Source organism: Lissotriton vulgaris, chromosome 10 (genome assembly GCF_964263255.1).
Source record: "Lissotriton vulgaris chromosome 10, aLisVul1.2, whole genome shotgun sequence".
NCBI lineage: Eukaryota > Metazoa > Chordata > Amphibia > Caudata > Salamandridae > Lissotriton > Lissotriton vulgaris.
This window is the reverse complement of record NC_141698.1, coordinates 961998115-962019732: the sequence shown is the minus strand read 5'-3', so window position 1 is coordinate 962019732 and position 21618 is coordinate 961998115. Positions and strand designations below refer to the sequence as shown.

General features: G+C 42.9%; 1 protein-coding gene across 3 annotated transcripts in view; it reads left to right on the top strand.

Moving 5' to 3' along the window:
- Positions 1–20542, top strand: part of DGKB (diacylglycerol kinase beta) — a 1765597-nt gene extending 1745055 nt beyond the window's left edge. For all 3 annotated transcript variants that reach the window (XM_086941963.1, XM_086941961.1, XM_086941962.1), the window contains one exon: positions 19334–20542. In XM_086941963.1, the coding sequence (XP_086798089.1) occupies positions 19334–19441 (108 nt within the window). In that variant the 3' untranslated portion in view covers positions 19442–20542. The remainder of the gene's footprint in view (positions 1–19333) is intronic.
- Positions 20543–21618: the final 1076 nt, after the last annotated feature.

Sequence of the window (21618 nt, the reverse complement as noted above, 5' to 3'; positions counted from 1 at the left end):
TGGAGAGGTTTTGAATGGGATAGTTTCCTCTGGGAGGAATACTTCACTACCTAGGCTCGACTCTTTTGCAACTATCACCACTGAGCAAGTGCAGTCGGTACTCGCTGCGACAAAATGTAACTCGCCAACTGATCTGGCTTTGCCATTTATCATGTCAGAACTGCCCCGGTCTTGTCCGCCTCACATGCGGGGGTCTGTAACATCTCTTTGGCTACGGATACATTTCCTAGGAAATGGAAGTAGGCGCACATCAAACCTCTGCCGAAGAAGCAGCTGGCAGACCCAGCAAACATGCAAAATTATAGGCCGATCTCCCTCCTCCCATACTCCTCTAAGGTCATGGAATCCTTGATTAACCAACAACTCAGTGGTTGTCTGGAGCGGTATAACTTGTTGGACCCCTCCCAATCGGGCTTCCGAGCGGGGCATAGCACTGAAGCTGCCTTTGCGAAGGTCACAGATACAATAAGGATGTCATTGGATAGGGGGATTCTGACAATGTTAGTGCTCCTAGTCCTGTCTGCGGCTTTTGACACCATCTCTCACACCATCCTGCTGGACAGGCTACGAGAGATTGGTGTCGAAGATATGGCCATGGTCTGGCTTCAAAGCTTCTTGAATAACAGAACACAATGTTGATGAAACACGTGTCGGCTGGCGTTCTGTAAAAATACAAAAGAAAGAAGACATATATAAAGCTTAATATATTGTCTTATCCATACAACCGGTGTCCTTTGTTTTGTTGCAATCTACCAAATTACTTGCATTTGTTTGTACCTCACGTATGCCCAGTACCTGCTGTATAACAGAACACAATGTGTCCAACTGAACCCATTTGTGTCACAGACCACGGCACTGGACAAGGGGGTTCACCAGGATCCATCTTAAGTCCCACCTTGTTCAACAGCTGTGTGGCTCCTCTGGCTGCCATTATTAGATCCTGCAGTTTCAAAACGATCTCATATGCGGATGACACTGATGTGAAAAACCCCATCGAGTCAGATCTGTATGTTGAAAATAGCCACTTGGATGAGCAACAATTTCCTTCAGCTAAACTCCAATAAAACAGAGATTCTCTTGTTTGGGAAGGCTGAGGAACTATGGTCAGCAGACTGGTGGCCTGTGGAACTTGGGGTAGCTCCCAGTCCAAAAAAGCAGGCAAGGAATCTGGGAATCCTGTTTGATAATAAACTTTCTCTGCAGGATCATGTGAAGACAGTCTCGGGTATATGCTTTAAAATAATGCGGATGCTGAGGAAGATCTTTCCATGGATCCCCCTTGAGGCCAGAAAGACCTAAATACATGTACTGCTAGTTAGTAGACTAGATTTTGGTAACATACTACTAGTAGGATTGAGGGAGGATCTATCATCTAAGCTGCAAATTGTACAAAACTCAGCAGCGTGGCTGGCTCTCTACAAACCGGCTCATTCACCTTCACTACCTCTTCTGCAAAAATTGCACTGGCTCCCCATTAGGAAGAGAGCAGTGTTAAACGAAAAAATACAGGCGGTAGAGGCAAAAAAGACAGGGGAAACAACGCCAAAGATGCGAGGTCTAACAATATATATATTAAGCTTCTGTCTTTAGTGTTTAAAGCACTGCAAGGGACAGGCCTGGCATACCTCAAGAAGAGGTTAATTCCTTATGTCCTTGTACGCCAACTTAGATCGAGCCATTGGAAACTGCTCTGCCCCTGTAAAATCAGTAAAATTATAATGGGTGGGCGTGCATTCTCTCATCTTGCTCCCTCCCACTGGAACAGACTACCAGATGAGATTCAAGCCTGCACTACGTTGGTGCAGATTAAGAAGCAGCTTAAAACATGTATGTTTTAACCGCCATATTGTCATGTTACCGGGAGTGTGCAGCCAAGGCGCCGTATTAGCACTTGTATTGCGCAGTACAAGTGCTAATAATAATAAATAAATAAATAAAGCTGCGATAAACCTAACCTTGCTGGCTCCCTGTTTTGAAGTGCCAGGAACAAAAGGACTTCAACCCCAGCTTCCCTGAGCTCTGCTGAGAGAGCTCGGTCCTTCCTGGAGTGCTTGGCCCATGTGTGGTGCCTCTGGAAGTTGTACCTGTGTTGGGAAGCTGGAAATCACGCTTTTAAAGACTTTGCTACAGAAAAGTTATTGCATCGCTCGCTGCGGACCGCATCCCCGACAGTGCAAGGAAATTCCCGCCGCTACGGAGGTTGAGAGTGTCGCAATGCCTATTGCTGCTGCCTATGACGTCGCACCCTTCACTTGCGGGAAGATCACCATCGCTGTGAGTATCGTCGCAGAGCCTATCATTGCTCGGTGAGATTGCCGCACAACTTGCTTGCGGACCGCATCACGTCGCTGCGAACATCCTCGCAGAGCCATCGCATCGAGGAGCTGCGAGAGAGAGATCTCCGCTGAATCGCGCATTGTTGCCCCGGAGATCGTTGCAGCCCCTACGAGATCGTCGCATCGTGCCTTTGCGAGAACAAACGTCCTACGGAACCTACGCACCGGAATCCATACAAGTGGCCTTCCTCCCCATACAGACTGAATTCGTCGCAACGCGCCGCTGCGGGCCTGTCGCAAACGCCTCCCCAAGGTCTCAGGAGCAACACATCGCTTGTTTTCCACCGCATCTAAAGGTACTGTTGGCTAAACGTGACGCAACTGTGAACTTTTCACACAACTGTGGAGCGAGTTTTCTCCCTCACCATTGGAGACGCTGTAAGAATTATCTGTGTCTGTGATTGAATTTATCTGTTTGTATAAAAAAAAGAACGAAAGTCAAGCCCGAAAATTATTGCTTTATTTGTGTCATTTTAAGCCGCATCTTCGCTGAAAGTCATGTGTTCTGATTTTTAAGTTTGCGCATTTGCACTCTTGTGATTGTTTATTCCCTCAAGGATACTGTGTTTTTAAGTCGCATTTTATTTTTAAAACTCGAAGTTTGGCAGTTTTAATCTTGCACGTTGCACAGATATTGATATTGGCCTGACTTCCTGTTGTCAGACACTGCCTGACATCTGGGCCCCACACACACCTGGTTCCCGCGTCCGGCCAGCTATTTAAATCACATGCTGGGCCGGTCACGCAGCGGAGCATGAGGAGAGTTTTCTCCCTCACCATTGGAGACGCTGTAAGAATTATCTGTGTCTGTGATTGAATTTATCTGTTTGCATAATTTTTTTTTTTTTAAAGTCAAGCCCGAAAATTATTGCTTTATTTGTGTCAATTTAAGCCACATCTTCGCTGAAAGTCATGTGTTCTGATTTTTAAGTTTGCGCATTTGCACTCTCGTGATTGTTTATTCCCTCAAGTATACTCTGTTTTTAAGTTGCATTATTTTTTTTAAAACTCGAGGGGGCATATTACCAAGCAATAGCAATAATTATCGCTATTGCTTGGTTAGAGACAAAAATTTACTGCTGAGCTGCGGCGATTTTTATTGCAGATAAACCTTGGTATTGCTTGGGTTTATCGCAAATGCGATAAAAATCGGCCGCAATGCATGAATATCGCTGAAAAGTCAGCGATATTCATGCATTACCGAGCTAATGCTCTTAGCCATGTTATACACCTCCTAATGGATAACATGGCTAGGAACTGCTCAGGGCAGGTGTTAGCTTTTGGAGATATTCGCGCTTAGCGCGAATATCTCCATAAATTTGTAATAGGAGATAGCGATGTTAGTGACTGTTTCCAGTCGCTAACATCTTGGCACACCCACTTTGCATGTCATTAGTGATAAATATCACTGACATGCAAAGTGGGGCCCAAGATGGTCACTATCTCCTACTAGCTGTCGCTAACTGGTGTTAGCGACAGCTAGGTAGTAGGGAGATAATTTTATCTCCGCTTTCCTGGCTTTTAAAGCCAAAAAAGCGAAGATAAACCCCCTTGATAATATGCCCCAAGGTTTGGCACTTTTAATCTTGGGGCATATTACCAAGCAATAGCGATAATTATCACTATTGCTTGGTTAGAGACAAAAATTTACCGCATCGCTGCGGCGATTTTTACCGCAATTAAACCTTGGTATTACCAAGGTTTAACGCAAATGCGGTAAAAATCGCCGCAAAGCATGAATATCGCTGAAAAGTCAGCGATATTCATGCATTAGCGAGCTAATGCTCTTAGCCATGTTATCCACCTCCCATTGGATAACATGGCTAAGAACTGCTCAGGGCAGGTGTTAGCTTTTGGAGATATTCCCGCTTAGCGCGAATATCTCCAAAAGTTGGTAATAGGAGATAGCGATGTTAGCGACTGTTTTCAGTTGCTAACATCTTGGCACACCCACTTTGCATCTCATTAGTGATAAATATCACTGACATGCAAAGTGGGGCCCAAGATGGTAGCTATCTCCTACTAGCTGTCGCTAACTGGTGTTAGCGGCAGCTAGGTAATAGGGAGATAATTTTATCTCCGCTTTCTTGGCTTTTAAAGCCAAAAAAGCGGAGTTAAACCCCCTTGATAATATGCCCCCTTGTGCGTTGCACAGATATTGACATTGGCCTGACTTCCTGTTGTCAGACACTGCCTGACATCCGGGCCCCACACACACCTGGTTCCCGCGTCCAGCTAGCTATTTAAATCACATGCTGGGCCGGTCGCGCAGCGGAGCGTGAGGAGAATTTTCTCCCTCACTATTGGAGACGCTGTAAGAATTATCTGTGTCTGTGATTGAATTTATCTGTTTGTATAAAAAAAAAAACGAAAGTCAAGCCCGAAAATTATTGCTTTATTTGTGTAAATTTAAGCCGCATCTTCGCTGAAAGTCATGTGTTCTGATTTTTAAATTTGCGCATTTGCACTCTCTTGATTGTTTATTCCCTTAAGTATACTGTGTTTTTAAGTAGCATTTTATTTTAAAACTCGAGGTTTGACAGTTTTAATCTTGCGCGTTGCACAGATATTGACATTGGCCTGACTTCCTGTTGTCAGACACTGCCTGACATCCGGGCCCCACACACACCTGGTTCCCGCGTCTGGCCAGCTATTTAAATCACATGCTGGGCTAGTCGCGCAGCTGAAGCGTGCAGCGGGTGCGCCGAAGGCGCGCCAAAGGCAAGCCCGTCTGCACCTGTCCGCGCCAGGACCACGGCAGGCGCAGGCCACGCTACCCAAAACCATCCTAGTATTGTATATCAGGCTAATACTCTTAGAGAACTTAATGTTCATCCTTACTGTAGTTGTAGAATCCCCATAGATCATATATGGGGGCCTGCCTCATGTAGACATTGCTCTTGGACCATGCTTCAGCACAAGGCCGAAACTCTGGATCAAATATCTAAGGCACAAGTAAGTTTTAATGGAGGGCTTATAAATGCCCGTTCCATGGGCAGCCATAACCAGGATATTAAAGAGCTAATCCTAGATCATAACCTAGATTTCCTGCTCGTAACCGAGACATGGCTCAAAGAATGGAGTAACCCAGACCTTGCAGTCGCATTACCCCACAATTACGCCATACACCGAGTTGACAGGAAAGAGGGAAGGGGAGGAGGGATGGCAATAATAGTTAGAGACTCTTTACATTGCTCAACTTTTAATCTAGAACAACTTAAAGGGATTGAAAATATAGGATTTTTCATCTCCTTAAATGCCTCCCTTACCTTTACAGGAGGCCTAATCTACCGCCCACTTGGTTGCCCCACGAGGTTTTTAGAATCCCTAGGAGAATCGCTAGGGCAGCAACTGCTTAGATATGCTCACTTCACGCTCCTAGGTGATTTTAATTTGCATTTAGAATCCACGGAAGAACGTTATGTGAATAATTTTCTCCAAACCATAGAAATGTTTGGCCTGACACAAACAATAGGTACCGCAACTCACCAAGCTGGTCATACCCTGGACGGGGTCTGTTCCAATTTTTCCCATCTAGGAACCCTGACGCCCATCCCTCAAATTTGGACTGATCATCTCTTCATTCCTTTTAATATACATTCCCTTCTCCCTACCAACACTGGAAGGCTGAGCCTACATTTGACACCCAGACTTAACTGGCCACAAATTGTTAAAAACACCCATCTCAGCCAGTTAGCCCTTTCTCAACTCCCAATTCTTACCGGAGAGGTGTCACAAGGCTCTCAAAGCTTTCACATGTGGATGCAATCAGTAACTAGCGCTCTTGCCCCTACAGAACGCAAAAAGAAAGATAAGAGGTTTAATCCAAAAAAGATAAGTGCCCCATGGTACACGCCGGCCCTTTCAGAATCCCGCCTCCTATGTAAAAACGGCGAACGAAAATGGAGGAAAGAATATGTCCCGAATGCTAAAATACTTTATATAAAGCTTAGGAATTCATATCATTCTCACATAAAAATTGCTAAGAAGGATTACTTTACAAAAAAAGTTAATGATGCCCAACAAAGTCACAAGACGATTTTCTCTATAGTGAAATCTTTTACTCATCCTAAAGCTCTGCAAACAGAGATTCCTCCCTCCCAAATTCTCTGTGATTGTATCCCAGATTATTTTGAGGACAAAATAAAACTTATACAGAAAGACTTCTCGTTAGATAACTCTTTGGTCGGGAATAATATAAGAGATGCCTCCACAGCAACCCTTGGTATTTCTCTTAGTACCTTTAAACAGGCTACCCTTGCACAGACATGCACGTCTATCTTGTCATGCAAATCAGGATCTCCCTCAGATGCCTGTCCTCCTCTTATCCTACACCAAATTGTGGATATTGTGAACCCCATTATTAATAATATAGTTAATGCCTCCCTTAGTTTAGGCACTGTTCCTCAGGAATGGAAAAGAGCTTCAGTGAAACCTTTAATGAAAAAACAAAATAAAGGCCCCACTGAACTTTCTAATCTTCACCCTATATCCTTGTTACCAGTGTTAGGAAAAATAACAGAATGAATGGTGCATCTAGACCTAACAAATTATGTTGAAACACATAATGTCCTTCTCCCCCAACAATCAGGTTTTAGACCGAAGCATTCCACAGAAACAGCATTAATAGAACTCACAGATTCTATTAAAACTACACAAGATAAGGGAAAAAACGCCGTCCTGATTCTACTCGATCTCTCGGCGGCGTTTCACACCATTTCTCATAATATCCTCATAGAAAGGCTGAGAGAGAGCGGGATAACAGACACCACCCTCAACTGGATCAAGTCCTACTATCCCTCCTCCAGATACAGTAGAGGTTGCGAGAAATCTCTCAGTTTATTTTGACTCATCATTCGCCTTTCATCACCATGCAAGGAGCCTAGCAGGAAGCTGCTTCAGCATCATAAAATCTTTAAAGACATTTTTTGACTTCCTTCCAACAAATTCTAGAAAATCAGTGACGGTGGCCCTGATACTTTCAAAGCTCGACTACTGTAATAGCCTGATGGCTGGAATAAAGAAACAAACGCTAAAAAAACTTCAGAGTGTCCAACATGCTACAGCACGACTTGTTTTAAAATCGGTGGCCCTTGGGACACTGCATTGGCTCCCCTCCACAAAAGGATTCTTTTTTAAATTATTTTAATCGCTTTTAGAGCACTAAATAATATTGGGCCTAAATACCTTTCGAAAAAATTCACACTTACCGGCCTAATAGAGCGTTAAGATCGGCTGGTACAAACTTAATTAAATTACCAAAATTTCACTATAAAACCAAGGGTGGCAAGTCACTCAGCTTCCTAGCATCCAAGGCCTGGAACGCCCTCCCCAAAACACTCCGACTTAAAACCTCAGAAACGCATTTTAGAAAATAACTAAAAACTTGGATTTTTAATGCAACAGATGCATTGGTATTAGCAGCAATCTAACACGCCATCTTCTTTACCTGCTCATTCTCCCTAGCGCCAGGATGCTCCTTGGAGCGACAGTTCGCGCTTTACAAATAAAGAAATTAAATTAAATTAAATTTTTATCGCAAACTTAAGAACTCTTTTGCAACCATATTTTTGAACTGTGTATGTTGGATCTTTTGTCGTTTTGGTCTTGTGTAGTTTAGATTAAATACCTTTATTTTTCTAAACTGTTGTGGAGTCAGTTTGTGGTGTTTTCACTGTGGTACTGTGAGTACTGGTACAAATACTTTACACATTCCTTTTGAATCAGCCTGACTGCTTGTGCCAAGCTCAATCAATCAATCAATCATAACACTTGTATAGCGCGCTACTCACCCGGGAGGGTCTGAAGGCGCTTGGGGGAAGGGGTCCGCTACTGTTCGAACAGCCAGGTCTTGAGTTGTCTTCTGAAGGCGAGATGGTCTTGGGTCAGTCGAAGGTGGATGGGGAGGGAGTTCCATGTTTTGGCCGCCAGGTAGGAGAAGGATCTTCCTCCGGCGGTGACTCTTCGGATGCGTGGAACGGCAGCGAGAGCGAGGCTGGTTGATCGTAGCTGGCGGGTGGGTGTGTGGAAGGTCAGGCGGTCGTTGAGGTACTTGGGGCCCAGGTCATGGAGAGACTTGTGTGCGTGGGTGAGGAGCCTGAACCTGATCCTCTTGTTGATGGGGAGCCAGTGCAAGTCTCTCAGGTGGCTGGAGATGTGGCAGTGTAGGGGGATGTCCAGGATGAGTCGTGCGGATGCATTCTGGATCCGTTGGAGTCTTCCCTGTAGCTTGGCTGTGGTTCGGGAGTAGAGGGTGTTTCCGTAGTCCAGTGGGCTGGTGATGAGTGCCTGGGTGACCGTCTTCTTGGTTTCGGTCGGGATCCATCGGAAGATCTTGCGGAGCATGCATAGGGTGTGGAAGCAGGATGATGAGACGGCGTTGACTTGTCTGGTCATCGAGAGGGAGGAGTCCAGGATGAAGCTCAGGTTGCGTGCGTGGTCTGTTGGTTTGGGAGCGGTGCCCAGAGCGGGGGGCCACCAGGAGTCGTCCCAGGCAGAGGGTGATGGTCCCAGGATGAGGATTTCCGTCTTGTCTGAGTTCAGTTTCAGGCGGCTGGTCTTCATCCATTCGACGACGTCTTTCATCCCTTCGTGTAGGCTGGTTCTGGCGGTGTCGGGGTCCCTGGTGAGGGAGAGGATCAGCTGGGTGTCGTCGGCATAGGAGATGATGTTGAGGTTGTGTTGGCGTGCGATGGCTGCAAGAGGTCTCATGTAGACGTTGAAGAGGGTGGGGCTGAGTGATGATCCTTGTGGCACGCCGCAGATGACTTCAGTGGCCTCGGATCGAAACGGGGGGAGGCAAACTCTCTGTGTTCTTCCGGCAAGGAACGAGACGATCCACTCCAGTGCCTTCTCCTGGATGCCGATGTTGCTGAGGCGTTGAACTAGGGTGTGGTGGCAGACAGTGTCGAATGCTGCAGAGAGGTCCAGGAGGATGAGTGCCGCTGTTTCGCCGTTGTCGAGCAGGGCTCAGATGTCGTCAGTGGCTGTGATGAGGGCGGTTTCGGTGCTGTGGTTGGCTCTGAACCCGGACTGCAAGGGGTTGAGGGATCCGTTCGTTTCGAGGAAGGAGGCCAGCTGTCTGTTGACGATCTTCTCGATGACTTTAGCAGGAAACGGGAGGAGCGAGATGGGGCGGAAGTTCTTGAGGTCGGTGGGGTCTGCTGTTGGTTTCTTCAGTAGGGCGCTGAGCTCGGCATGCTTCCAGCACTCCGGGAAGGTGGCGGTGTAGAAGGAGAGTTTATGATGTTCCGGAGTTGGGGTGCGATGGTGGAGTCGGCCTTGTTGAAGATGTGGTGGGGGCACGGGTCGGTGAGTGATCTGGAGTGGATGGTGTTCATCGTGCGGGCTGTGTCTTCGGTGGTCACTGTGGTCCAGGTGCGCAGGGTGGCGGTGGGGGGCGTTGGTTCGACGGTTGGGTGCGTGGATGGTGCGCCAAAACTGTTGTGGATGTCGGCAATCTTGCGGTTGAAGAACGAGGCGAGAGAGTCGCAGAGATCTTGTGAGGGAGTGATGTCGTTGTTGCCGGTGCTGGGGTTGGAGAACTCCTTGACGATGCTGAAGAGCTCCTTGCTGTCGTGGGCGTTGTTATCCAGACGATCCGTTAGAGATTTCTTCTTGGTGGTGCGGATGAGCTACCAAGAGGGTGAGCAGAGGTTATCTAAAGAGTGCTTCCTCCTTACCCTGACTAGAAGCAAGGGCCCCTATTTGGACAGAAGTGCCTACCTCTGCCAACTGGAGACCCCCAGTTCTAACAAATATATATATATATATATATATATTGCAGCTCCACTCGACCCATCCTCCATGGACGAAAAACGCACTTGCGGGGGTATGTTGCAAAAAGATTTTAATCAGGCGTTCTGACCAAAACAAACAGACGCGTTTCGGACCTCTAGTCCTTCGTCAGTGTTACCGTTTGCCATTCTATCCGGCACCATATATACATTTCATTTCCTGTTTAGTGAGAAGGAAAAAAGGACAAGCGTGCAAGTATTGGCATTATGGCGGCCATTTCTAAGTGGGTTCAAATATCAAACACACTGACATATTTGCAATGCGTTTTCAACCCTCATGATGTACTAATGCCTCTTTTCATCGTATTAGATGACAAAAACAGAAATAATTTTGCTGTGTATCAGCATATCATGGCATTATGACCCCATATTCACAAATATTTACACTATATCCATTCTATGCATTGTGAACACCATTCTGTAAAGTTGAATTCTTGTACAGTTGCACTCTGGGTTAAGATGTTATTCCAATGCTAAATTAGCATAAAATTATAACCCAAGTCGGTGAAAATTAAACTGATCTATATATATTCTAGTTCACAGCGCGTAGTCACCGCTACGCAAATGCACTCGCGTCGATAGAAAATGATCACTCCAATTCCTTTTTGCACATTTCAATTACATTTATTTTCTCAAATGCAGCATTGTGATTCCAAACACGGAAAAAACCCAACGCGTTTCGGCGAAACACTCGCCTTGGTCACGGGTGATTCCATTGACAGTGCACAAACAATAAATAAAGTTACACGTGATAAGTGGTCAAAATAAACAAAGGACTCAAGCCCACATTACCGCGGCCATCTTAAAGTGGAGTATTAAGTTGTTTCTCACATATGACCAGCTCCAAAGCATTGTGAAAGCTACAATCAATCACTATTAACATTTAAGTGAGCGCATGAGAGTTGTTTATGAAATAACATTTGGATTTGCTGATTTCAATTCCGTAACCGGTGCCATGTCACGTATTATCCAATATAGTGAAAATGGATATATATCACTATAGAGGATATATTAGAGGACCCATGTTCATGACAAACATTATTTTAGATTTTGCCTTCTGGTGGATATTTTCCACAAATGTGTTAACAATAAAATATTTTTAGAAATTTTTTCTTTTACAGAATATGCATTTACAACTTTGTTGACTGCTGCCTACATCCAGCTCCCACATATGGTGATCCCAAAAAAAGACTACATTTGAATGTAACTTTTTTCAACTTGCCAACGTTCATCCACAAACTAGCTATTTCCCCCTCTCCATTAAGACGTTGTCCTTATAAACAGACACTTTCCATTGAATACATATTTATCATGGGGTCCTAACTTTAACCATTTTACTGCAGCCACAGCTTGTTTATAAAATGTGATGTTCCTGGGGCCTTATTTATGAAGGCCTTGCGTCAGTTTTGCGCCGCCGGTGCGTCACTTTTTGTGACGCACCAGCGGTGTAAAAAATGCGCCTCGTTGCGCAATATTTAACAAGTGACGCATCTAGGTAGATGCGTCACTTTTTAAACCCCTGCACCACATTATACCTGCATCAGGTATAATGTATGCAGAGTGGGTGTTTCCCCGAAAAAAAGCCTCGTAATAGTGACGCAGTGAAATCTATGAGATTTCACTGCGTCACTTTTAGGACGCTGTTGCGTCAAAATCTTGCGCCTGCCTCACAGCAGGCGTAAGACTGACGCAAGCCCTTTCACATGGGGCTTTCCCCATGTGAAAGGACGCATTGCTGGAGTTGCGTCACTTTTGTGACACACTCCAGCAATGCGTCACTTTAGCGCTTACAGATACGTCAGAAATACTGACGTATCTGTAACTCCTTGCGACATGATGCGTCATACATTAAATATGACGCATCAGGAATGTCGTAAGGAGTGCGCAGTGAAAAGTGACGCATCGCTGTTTTCACGCAGCGATGCGTCACTTTTCATAAATGAGGCCCCAGGTGTTGAAACAAATGCACCTCTTGGGTATATTTCAGAATATCCAGGGTTATGTATGGGTTCATCAGAGAGCAAACTCCTCACCAATATTGAATTACAGCCTGATGATGTAGTGAGCAATGAATAATGTTGAGATATTTTAATTTTTTTCACAAACTTGCTCAATATCTTTTGCATTTCTCAACTGGACATATATAAATCCAGATATGCTAACCAAGGAAATATATTGAATATCTGAAGTCTTGCAATTCCAAATATGTGTGGGTTTTATTAGGAACTATGATCTGCACAATCAATTAAGTGAAATGAGTGTGTTGGACAACAACATTTTTGCAGGTTACCCCCACACAAAGACTTGGCACCAGGTATAAATATTGGACCTCCAGAGACACTCATCTAAGCAATCCTTGACCTGTGGAAGTTACAGATGAATGATTTCCATGCTACCAGAGGATTCCCCTGCTGCTTAAAAGACTGAATTGCTGTCTGAGATGGAAGAAGGGAACTTCTTGCCTTCATCCCAGCTTACTCAGAGTGAGTCTAAGAGTCAGTTGGCTGACCTCCTGTGTGAGCTATAGGAACGCTACAAGCTTTAGAGGGCTGCCTGTCTCTGCTAAGCTACCCTGCTGGACCTGCATGAGCCTCTGCTGGAGTGAGTCCCTAATCCCTGAGAGGTGACTCCCCAGGTCCTAAAGCCTTGGTTGGCATCAGAATGTGCTTCTGCTGAAGAAAAGGTGAATATCCTGTAGTTTCAACTGTGAATGGGCCCGTTCGCGCCAAGAAACTTCCTCCCTCATCATCCACCAGGGCAATGCTCCAGTGACACCTACTCTTTGCTTTGACAGTGACCACCAGCGATGACCAGCAACACAAGATCTGTACTTCAAGCTACGGCAATGACAGCCTGCAACAACCGCCAATGCAAAGCTACAGTAATGACCATCCGCAACTCCCTACTGGCTTTTTATGCTGAACTGACAAACGTCCATGTCTATCAGGCTGCGCTTTACTGCCTCCGCCAATGTGAACGGAACTCTATGCTCTGGACTTGGAGGGTAAATTTTCCGCTGGACTAACCTGGTACCTGTCTGCCAACCACGCTCTATTGCAGTCGTCCTGAACTTGTGATTTTTCCCAATCTAAAGTGACCAGATGACTATAAGCGACACCTTGTGGTTTTAGGCGCTTTTTTCACTAAAAACTAAATTAGAATTTCTACTGATTGAATTTTTGTTGTTTTGGTATTATTTTATTTATTAAAATATGCTCTACTATTTTTTTGGGGTTGGGATTTTTCTTGTGTTGTGTTTTCAATTTATTACTGTTTGAGTGCTGCAGAAATACATTACACATTGTCTCTAGGTTAAGCCCGACTGCTTTTGTACCAAGCTAGACAGAGAGTTAACACAGGCTATTTTAGTGACTTTATAGTGGGTTACCCTGACCCTGACAAGAATTGTGTTTGTTGCCTGAGTGAGACGTCCACCTGCTCAGCCAAAAGCCCAATTTCTACAAAGTGTATATCCCAAAATGTTGGCAGATGTACAGACAAATGTATGAATGTTTATGGTGCACCATTCATTTGATGAGAGTTATCATACTCAGAACTATATGCAAAGGATGAATACTATATGTATTATAAATAAGTGCTAGAGAAGAAACCTATTTGTGCAAGTCAGAATTATTCTGGCCTGAATGGCTAGCCGGCGGACTATGCTGAACATGATGTTTGACATGGTTTTCGCGTTCATTTTCCATAGCATTGTAATTTCCTTACCTTTCCATCATGCTGAACCATATCTCTGTTAAGGATTGACCCCTATGTGTCTCTTGAGCTTTGGAATACTAAACATGTAGGGATTTTCTTGGGACTCTGGATGTCTATAGATGATAAACTGGGTACAGTGCATTCAAAAACTGAAAGTGAAATGCCAGTTTAGGGTAACTCCCTTTTGACCCATAGGCTTTTTGAAACCCATATATTTTCCATATCTACACCTCCTAAGGCTTCTGTTGCTACGTACCAGACCTCCCTCAGCTTAAATGGCTGGCCATTACAATCAAATGAACATGTTATTTATCAAATGGTTAATATTTTTTCCTTCAATCTTCCTCGTTCAAAGACATATAGCTGTCAAACTTTGACCCTCAAATTTGCCCCTCTGTGTCAGGTGAGTATGGGAGTACCAGACATTTTTGAGTTTTCTCTGGGCTCATTGTGCCCACAATTGATACTGGGTGTACTGCATTTGAAATCATTGGATAGCAACTGCAAGCAAAGTGCTGAGTTAGAGTGCTTATCTTTGTACTGTAGCTATCACCCATAGGCTTAAGGAAACATAAAACAACAACATACTTTCAACATTTGCACATTCTAAGGTTTCTATCACTGGGTTCATAATCTTTCCAGTTTTCCGTGACAGGAAACACAAGAACTTTCAGCAAATGGCAATGGTCCCATTATGCAACATTCCAACGCTTATCTTTATAAACAATTATACCCAAAATGTGTAGTTGGGCCTATTGCATAGGGCATGATTTGGATAAAACATGGATCATGTGACAGTAAGTTGCTATACCACAGTCACAATTGTTAGTTCTTCCTGTCAATTATGTTTAGCATATTCATACACCTGGGTACAGAAGTACTTGGAGAAGTGTAGGAACATCGAGTAGTAGGACTTTTATTGGACATTGCAGTTTTGAGTTTGAGTATGAAAAGGAATGGAAGTTAGTGAGATCCATGCATACCACATCAGCCTAGACATCCCTAATGTTTTATTTTCAGAAATTGTATTTTGTAGTTTTTCCTTTGTGCACGCTGACATATGATGTTGTTAAATTATCGTTGGTTCTGGCCAGCCACTGGACAATAATAATGTAATAATAATAATGTAATAATAATGTAGCTACCCCACCCCAAGTATTGTTGAAATTAAAATAAAAAATGTTGTCATTTCCATTGTGTGTCCTTGGCTTTTTCTAACCGGACAATAAGCCAACTCACACATGTTGGGTACTGTTTTTATTAGAAGTGTCAATCATTCAATAATTCTCAAATTCAGAGATATACGATTATCCACTATTCCTTAAGTCCGATTGTTGGGCACCTTTCAAAACTGCATCGCTTTTCTTCATACTTATTTTTAGTCATTAGATTTTACCTTATGGATTGATGCATAGTGAAAGGTCAATGCAAAATCGTAATAGGCTGCAACTTAATTATTAACTCTTGGCAATACGAATTGTTCTACAACTTGCAAACACCGCATATCTCCCCAAAAGAAAGAGTCAGATGGATGTAACAGTTTATTACTTTTGTAAATCGTATTTCAGTAAAACCCTCACCTATCTCTATATTTTTCTATTTATATCACTATTTTTTTATTTCAACTATTAGTTTTTTTTAGGGAAAACCATGAGCGGTCTACACCAATGACCCTTTCCGGAGTTTAGAATTTTGTCTTCTTTTCATTTACATAGGATTCAACTGTCCATCTTTTCACCCCACGAAGGTCAAGTAGATAGAACGTCAAAAATAGGAAATATTCACACCACTTAGAAAATTGCAACAATCGTTGTGAAAAAAATATTTCTTACAGCTATACCTACTTATGAAAGCTGGAGCGAGGCAATGTCAGAACAGCAGATATTTTGTTGATGCCATTTTTAGAAATAGGCACCAAATACTTTATCGCACACTTTATTGCACTGTACCTTTTTTCCTATTTTTCAAAAAAATAAAATATTGTCAAATGATTTATTTTGGGGTTTTTTCTGGTTCCATCTGGGGTAACCCCAAACTCTGGATTCCTTTACAAAGCCATGAGTGGCAATAACTAAAATGCAAACTTGGTTTAGATATCTTTTGTGAAAAAAAGGTTTGAATGTTATTGTTTAGCTGCAAATGGCCCCAGCTATCAAAAGAGGACTCAACACTGGATAGTGGAGAGAGGTTCAATCCTCACTACTTGTGGGGTGTTGAAACCTATTTGTATTCCCAAAGGCAATGCCTTTTAAACCCATAGCTGATAGTCTCAATGGCTTAGTGTGTGATTAGAACAGTTGGGGCTTAGATATATCAGAGTGTTTACAGCATAATTTAACATCACATTGAATAAATATTCCAAGATTGAAAAAAGGAATTTGTTGATGAATATCAACAACATTGAATTACTATTATTTCAGTTACCAGTTGTGCCTTTTTCTGTTAGTTTTGAAAGGGTGCCAGAGGCAAAACCAATATGTAACCCTGGAAGCCGGGAAAAAAAATCAATATCACAAAGACACAAAAAGGTTTTAAGCGACATAAAAATATACCTTGCATAGGCGCTTAAATCACTACTACTGACAAATACACATCTGTTTGTACACAATAAAAAATACACGATATCTATTTAGCTGTGCTTAGGAAGGCAATGACACAATTCTATCTACCGGTACTTGAATTTTTCACAATCTATAGTCATGCAGCAACAATTTGATTTTTCAGAATCCATATCCATAAGGAATTAATTTTATTGATGTTAAGGAAATATCGAAAAAGACTGTATTTGCAGGCTGTTTTAGGAAGGTCAGAATATTAATATAACAGGTCCGGGTATAAAGGAGCCGCCCTATTCTGCAAGAACTTTCAAGAGCACATCTTATAAAGTGAAAGTGTACCCCTAAAACTAGGCTATCCTGAATTTTAATGATCCCCTCCACGCCGCAGACATTTTTGTTTCACTCTGATTACTGAATGACAAGACACAGATATTCATTTCAACTTGAAAATGTCAGCTGTGCACTTTAAAGAGAGACATTTTTTACAGGTTTTAATGATGTGGCTCTCCTGCTTGAAAGAAATGCCCATGTCTGATGTGGGGGCTGCTAAGGTGACGTCTGATATTTAATAAGTAATGGGTGTTAGATTTGTTGTAGTCCACTAAAGAAAATGTCTCCAACTGCGTTTGAAAAACTCTTGGCATCGCCAGCCCAAAGGCAAGAACTGACCTTTTTATGGCATAATGAGAACCATTTATTATCTTACAATGTATCTTAAAGTCACAGACAAAATGCCACCTTCATAATTGCTTTCAATTAGCTTTGAGCCTAACATCTATTCATAAAATGTCTTCACTAATTTAATCTTGAATTAGCAAAATTGAAAACATAATCTACTTCAACTGACTACAATTTAGAGTGAGTTGTAGGTTTGCATCAGAGACATGAGCGAAGAATGGCTGACAGACAGTCGTTTCGGTGCTGGCAATATGCTTTTGCCAATGTGATATGTTACTAATTAATTAGCTCATTAGTAGAGCAGCTCATCATTGTTGGCATTTTCCACGTGTTAACCTTTGTCTTTTGTTCCTCATTATTGTTTGGAAATAAATCATCGATAGTGGTCCTGGTTCTCAGCATCCTTGAGGATGGGAGATGCAACCAGACTGATATATGCTCTGAAGCCCTAATGCACAGTCCCAAATCGTGCTTTGAATTAATTTTCTTGAGCAAATGCGTAGGCAATTGGCGTCACGAAATCCAGGTTCAAATGTGCTGGGGGTGTATGAATTTATGAAGCCGTGCCTCAATTCTCACTTGAAACCCTTCTGATGCACGGCACATGGCTCAGTGGGTTAACGCACACCATTGACGAGTGTGTGAGCAGCAGGGCACGAGTGCCAGTTGCAGCAAGTTGGACTCTGCCTTTCATGCTTCTGAGGTTGGTACAAATGAATACTATTACAATGGATAACAATATTTACTGTTATTTACTACGCTGACAAATGACAGAAGTGCAATATAAAGTAGGACATGGCAACATCAGATATTATTGAAGTAAGCATTGGCAAAGCCAGTCGGTTTTGCTAACAGCACAGCTGGAAGTGACTGAGGAGAGCACTTCGCTAGGGAGCTCATGGAAGTAGAAAAAGAGGAGGAGATGAATTGGTAAAGAGAGGTAAAGGAGATACAATTATCTTCACCACCCGCACTCCCCGGGAATGCATAGGGAGCCCCGGGAGCCAGCAATGCTGGCCCAACATCTTGTCGCCCTCTGGGTGTCCTTGGGCAGCTGAGTGTTTGAAGCACTGGTAGGCCCAGGCAGCTTGTCCTCCCCCTTTGGCGAGGCAATCACAGGTCAGCTGCACGAAGGGGCCAAGCAGCCAAAACCCTCACTGTTATTTTTTTTTAGCACAGGGCTTTTTTCTGGTCAGTTCAACTGGTTTCCTGTCCAAGGCTGTTCAGAGCAATGCCAATGGAAGTGATGAGCAGGGAGGGGTGGGGAATCATAACGAGGCACCGAGAAGGCTGGGTGGAAGCAGAGTGGGTTGTGAGGAGGGTGAGAGCCTGGAGTGGGAAGGCACCACCCAGAGGTGAGGCAGACGTGGCGACAGATACAACCTGGGGAAAGAGCCGCAAAGCGATGTTGACCAGCACAGGGCTTTTAGTAGGGTCTATTCAACCTGCTCCATGTGTAGGTCTGTTGCTACTCATGAAGCAAGCTGCACAGACACAAAAACGTCCATCTCTAGGAAAAAAAGTGGTGAGCATTACAAAAAAGTAATAGCAAGGCAAATAATAAGTGGAAACATATGAGTGGAAACCAGAGCGGAGGGGGTAGAGTGCCCATGGCTGAAGGCACCAGGGAGCTTGATGCCCCAGTGAGTGAGAGGCATCAGGAGCGCGAGGTAAGATTCAGTAGAATGGAGTCAGGGGGAGACCCTTGCGCGAAGTGGCAAGCAAGGAATCAGGCGGGGTGAGACAAAAATGCAGGGAAGGAGCAGTGAAGCAACACTGTGCAGGAATACAGGGGCAGGAGAGGGAGGCACTGGGGAACTTGTTCCACAATGAAACCGCAGGGGCATCTGGGAGAGGAATATACACTGGGAAGGAGCACTAGATGCCCCCCATCGAGTGCTAAACATCAAATACTGAAGAAACATGCAAAAGGTAAAATAGTCCCTTGACATCTGCAGAGGAAGGATACAACTTAATCAAAACACGGTGGAATCATATGCTCCCTCTGTGACGAATACAAGAATAGGGAAGAGAGCCATGAAATTGGGAGCAGGGAGTTAAGCAGCATCTGATCATGAGCAGCAGGCATACCCAAGCTGTCTTTAGTGAGGCCACAAAAGCATTATTTTGGTGTAAGTGTACAACCCTTTTTTTCCAGTTAATATTTGTGATTGTTTAGATATTGGATGCACCTCTACCGCATGTACACTGTGCAAAGATATGCCAATGGCTATTTTCTCTTTTCCAGATAAAAATTACACACAAGAATCAGGCGCCAATCCTTATGGGACCGCCTCCTAAAACAGGGATTTTCTCCTCATTCCTCAAAAGAACGCGAAACCGCAGCAAGGAATAGAACCGAAAACTGCTCAGAAGGACAAGCTGCACAAGGGTCCTATCCACGCCAGACGTCGTTCAAGAGTTTCAACATGTTGTGCTCGCAGAATCATGGGATTGGTTTTACAGTTTCTGTGATTGCTTTAAATTGTGCATTTACACGAAAAGATAATTTATTGTCAGAGTTTTTTTTAAGGCATTTCGCATGAAGAAATCTAGAGCGTACATTAATAGATGCATTATCACATAATTTTATTGCATGTATTTTCATGTTATCTGAAGTCACATTTTTTTCCCCTGTTGGAAAATTCCATGAGTAATTTGAAAGGACTTTTATTAGTTTTATCCACAGTAATGCAACCAACGCGCTAGTGAGGCGATTGTCATAATACTTCTGTTCCACGTAGTACTTCAGCTCATTGAATGATTTGAACTGTGACCTTAATGGACTTGGAAGGTCACAGATGCCAATAAATGTCAGCTTGCACCATAAACGTGTTTCGGGGGCTGCAGGCTATCCGAGAAATAGGTCAACAAACGATATGATTTTTTAAAGAAGAGATACATGTGCGCTGTTTTAGAGAATGAATTAGCTATGTTGCACAATAGGAAGACTGCAATGCATGTGCTTGTGCAACACCAAATGGGAACCAAAATGTATATAGTGGGATTCGATGTTTAAATTTGTACTTAAATTGACTCGCCACCTAATAAAAAAATAAAAAAAATAAAAATAAAAAATTAAATTGACTCGCCGCCACTCATATGGTTGTGTAAGATACTCACATATCGTTGTGGTGCAATGTTGCACAACCAGTTCCTGATCACATAGTTTGCTCTAGTGCCGTTCACATTTTCTACTGCCTCAAGGTAAAACATTACATTTTCATTGAAATATCTGTGTAAAAAGCTGAATTTTGCAAGTGCCAATCAATCCAAATGCTGCATAGCGGCACCTATGCCAGTGCCCAAATGTATTCTGGAATACTGATGCAAAATTGAATCAATGAAATCTCTTTAATCTGGCCCTTAGTTCTCAATTTGCATAAATTACAGCCCATTAATACGACTATGATGTTAATGTAACTGCATTGTTTACATCTATTATTTCTTAACATGTTTGCTCAACAAAAGAGAATTTCCACCATTAACTACTCAGACACTGCAATTGACTACTCATTTGCACAAATTGTGTTTAAACCAAATCAATTTTGTAAAACTTCTATCAAATGGATCAAGATTTTTGCACCATAAATTTATAGATGTAAATGTAATAAGCACAGTGAATACTAGTCATGTCCTAAAGGGTGCAGCAGTATTTTGAATACATATCAATAAATATGAAAAGTGCTGCGATGAGGGGTAATGTTATTAAGAACTTTAGATGCAATTGCCCTTCAAGCACAAACACATACGGGTCAGACGTACGAATCATTGGTCGCAAAATACTGGTCACAAGTTGCAAAAAGTATTTTTGCAACCACTAAACGATTTTACCAACCAACCTATGTCTTAATAGACTGATTCATACATTTCTGAATTGACGAGGGTCACAATTTGACTTTTTTTTATGAAGATTAGTGTAGCAGGCTGCAACCAGTGACTCACTACACTTTGGACGTCATCGCAGGGATGGTGGCCTGCTGAGATTAGCAGACCACCAAGTCCATGTTCACTTTTAAATGAATGAAGCATTTTTTTTAAATGTCACCCATTTTCCTTAATGGAAACAGGGCTGTATTTGAAAAGAAAAGTTTATTTTTGTTTGTTTTAGCGGTGGCTGTGTTCCACTGCCGATCCCCCAACAACCCTTCCACCTTTTACAAATGGATTACCATCTGCTTTGAAGGCTTGTCAACTTTTCAATGTTTTTCACAGGGTTTCAGTCTCCAAATTTTGATACATACCATGCTAATTCAGCATTGGAAGAGAACTCTGCAACCCACCCTTTACAGATGTTGAATATGTATCCATTCGCAATCCCTTTTTTTGAGTCAGAAAAACTTTCCTGATGCCAAAAGTGAGATTAACACATCTAAAAAAAAAATTCTACTGTTATAAATGCCAAATCGGAGAGTTTGTGACCATAAAAATGCTTAGTACATCTGGCCCTAAATTTGCCAAGTTTGACTCCTCATGGTACTTGATATTGTGATGTTGCTTCACTTTCCAAAAAGTAAAGCACAGAACAGCTGC